The sequence below is a fragment of the Dama dama genome, unplaced genomic scaffold, assembly GCF_033118175.1.
Source record: "Dama dama isolate Ldn47 unplaced genomic scaffold, ASM3311817v1 ptg000183l, whole genome shotgun sequence".
NCBI classification, from domain to species: domain Eukaryota; kingdom Metazoa; phylum Chordata; class Mammalia; order Artiodactyla; family Cervidae; genus Dama; species Dama dama.
This window is the reverse complement of record NW_026870983.1, coordinates 1124888-1128271: the sequence shown is the minus strand read 5'-3', so window position 1 is coordinate 1128271 and position 3384 is coordinate 1124888. Positions and strand designations below refer to the sequence as shown.

The window sequence follows — 3384 nt, the reverse complement described above, 5'->3', positions numbered from 1 at the left end:
AACCTAGGTACAAAAAATATTTTACTTGATGTTAATTACTCTAAGACATGTCTATATCAGAAAGTTCTCCTTAAAAGGAGTTTCTGCATTGAATAGTGTGCCAAAATAATTTTAACTTGTTCAATAAAGTACATTCTAAGTGAACCTAAAAAGCACAGTTTATAAGCATGCAAATGATTTTCATTTTTGGTGTAATACATCAATCACATCTGCAAGGAGAAAACCAAAACTCTATATAAAGTAGTAGAGCTCACCTAGCCACAAGAAGCACTCATGTATTTATTTTTCAAAAAGGTCAGAAAACCTAATTATAAACCTGCTAAGATTAACTTATAACTTAAGCTACCATACTGAAGCTAGTCAGTGATTCACTAATACTGCAAAAGATGCTTTCTGTTAGCCAGAGTGGTTTCTTCCTGTTAACTGGGCAAGAATCAGACTTTGAACAACAGGGAACAATCAATTGATATTTCAGCATGAATCTGAGGCATATTTTATTTTGGGGTATGTCCATCAGTGGGTGTTTAGCCAGAAGTACTCATCCTAAAAGATAAGTCTTCCATTAGATTTAGAATTTTCTATCTCTGAGGCTTTGGACCTTTTAGAGATAAGGCACATCTCAGATCTTTCCATATTCCGATTTGCAGCAGGGATGGCGAGGCTTGCTATCACCCCTTTCTTTTCTCTTAGAAGGAAAAGAAAAAGATAAACACACATTGTTTCAGACTTTTCTGACACCTAATCCTAGAAAATATCTTTATATATACACATTCCTAGCCGAAGATGACAAGAATGAGAGCCTCAAGGAGCAGGCCAGAGCTCACCATTATACTTTTATACTCGTGTGTATTAAGTATAAACCAATGACGTTTCAACAAAGGAGTTTTGTAGTTATTTATTTTACAGCTACATTACCTCAGAACTCCTTGGCAAAAAATAGCTTGTCTGTCTCAAGTCCTGCTTCCCAGAGGGAGCTCGGTAGGAGCCTGGCCCAGGCCGTGAGGTCCGGCACCATGCACCCTGGTGAGGTCGGGCGGCTGGACAGTCAGAAACCGTCTATCTTGCTCTTCAGGTACTTGAGCATGGAGTCGATGCCCTGCGCGGAGCCCCATATCTTCTTGAGCACCTCACACTCCCGCTCATTGGCCCGCTCTAGCTTCAGCCTCATGTTGCAGTGCACAAGGGCCTTGGATTCCTCCAGCACGACACGGTTGCAAGAGGTGAGCTCCTTGATGCGAACCATGACTTCCTGGGTGAAGGTCCCAAGCCAGAACACCTGGGAGACCAGCCCTTTGCTGCACGCCTCCTGTGCTGTTAGCTTCCGCCCTCTGAACAGCATTTCGTTGGTAGATGCTCCTCCCATAATCTTGGGGAACATGACGGTGGAACAGCCGTCTGGACTCTGTCCGAAGGTGGTATAGGGCGTCTAGAACCATGCCTTTTCGTTGGCCCAGACCACATCACAGAGAGGCAGGATGGATGCCCCTAGCCCAATGGCTGGGCCATTCACAGCTACGACAATAGGCTTCTTGAACTGGATGAAGGTGTTCACGAAGTTTCTGATGGCCTCGGCCATTGTGGCGCTCTCCCTCTTGCGGTCATCTGGCAGGCGCTGGATGAAGTAGAGGAAGTCCAGGCTGCAGCAGAAGACACTGCCCACGGCGCTGAGCAACACCAGCTTGCTGTCGTAGGCGTTGGCCATGCTCAGCGCGCTCTGCAGCTCCTCCACCACCTCCGGGTTCAGCGAGTTGTTCTCGGATGACTTGGTGGATAGCAGGATGTGGGTGAAGCCGTCCTGCTTCTGGACCACAATGTCCTGGTACCTGTAGGCGCTCTCCCTCTGCCGCACACTGAAGCACAGCTGCTTGTTAAAGGGCTGGTCTCGCCTGTCCTTCATGAACTTCTTCCCAGCTTTCATGCCCATGACTGACGTCTGCAGCAGCCTCGTGCAGTTGACTGGCAGTGCGTCCACCAAATCGGACGTGCCATTTCCTTTCATGGCCAGCCCTGTGGCCATGGCGGCCTTCACGGGGCCCGACGCCTGTGGCAACAATGGGTGTATCCAGGGCCGGCTCCTCATCATCACCTGCTCCGCCCCCAGGCTCAGTAGGGCCCCGATCCACTTCTCGGCCGCCGCCTCTGGGGCCACTGTGTCTTCCGGCCCCTGCTCCATGGGGTCCGGATTCTCGGGGCTCTCGTCCTGAAAGCTGTCCAGCACAGTCCCACTCTTTATGGGGCTCTTGGGCACGAGAATCCTGTTGCCCAACCGGGCCAGGTCCATGTTCTTGTAGGTGGCCAGGCCCCGTGCAGAGCTCTCCTGGAACTTCTGGCTGGCAGTAAACAGCGGGCTGCTCTTGGCCTCGTGCTCCTTGCCCACCACTAGGGCCTTGGGGGCGGCCTTGGAGAAGCTGCTGTTGGTGGATCTGGAGATCTGATTCTGGCCATTGTTTGGGGAGGTCCACTTGGCTCTAGTGAGGGTGCCCTCCTTCTGCTTCCCGGTGTGCTGCCAGTTAAAGTCGTGGATGCACTCCTCACAGTTCACCAGGTGCTGCTCTGGCTCCCATGTGGCATCCTCCCTGCCATAGCCTTTCCACTGAACCACATACTCCGTCTTCCCTTTCTTGTTTTGCCTCTTGTCAATGATCCTTTCAACCTCATACAGCTCCTCGGAGGCCATGGCTGCCCCATCTGGGCTGGGCCAGTGAGGCAACCCTGGTCATTTTGAAGACTCCCAGTGGCCTGCTCCAGAGCCCCTGAACACCCATATATGTAGGGGACCACACCCTTATGATTATGACATCAGTAAGTCCGTTCCCCAGCCAATGGCAGCCTTCCCCCAGCCATAGCATCACAAAGCCTCATCCTGAAACCTTTGATGTTGGATGCAGAGCAGCTCTGTTGATTTGCTGGCAGAAATGAGGCATTTTTCATCATCCCAAAGAGCCCGCTGAACTCATCTGCCATCCTCATCTCTCTACACCAACACAGATGGGCCACATGACAGGGAGAGTGTGTCTCCTCCAAACCTTGCCCCACAGCCGGGTTTCAGCCTTTCCTTCGAGTCTGTCTCATGTTACATTATTAACTACTTTTCGTTTTCTTGCCTCAAATCCATCCATGATAATTAGGCTGTGGAACTGAGAATAATTTCCCTTTCGTCCTACAACTGGTAGCAGGAAATGCACCTTGAAAGCCATTCAATTCTGGGCCACTTATGAGAAACCTTTTCGATCCCACCTCCTTTTCTCAATCTTCATCTAGCTCTCCTCAGTTTTCTAGTCTCCAGTCTAAAAGCCCCGTCCTCAACTGTGAGAATGCGCTGAATACATACAATTGCTCTGGCGCTACTTGGCACTGTCTTGTTTCAATTCGAGGACTAATTGA

The 3384-nt window shown here is 50.0% G+C and overlaps 1 protein-coding gene across 1 annotated transcript; it reads right to left on the bottom strand.

The window, feature by feature from the left end:
- Window positions 1–1045: 1045 nt before the first annotated feature.
- Window positions 1046–2677, bottom strand: LOC133053721 (chromodomain Y-like protein). Its single transcript, XM_061138242.1, is given in 1 exon segment — window positions 1046–2677. A coding segment is annotated over 1 exon segment (1632 nt).
- Between the last annotated feature and the right edge of the window lie 707 nt (window positions 2678–3384).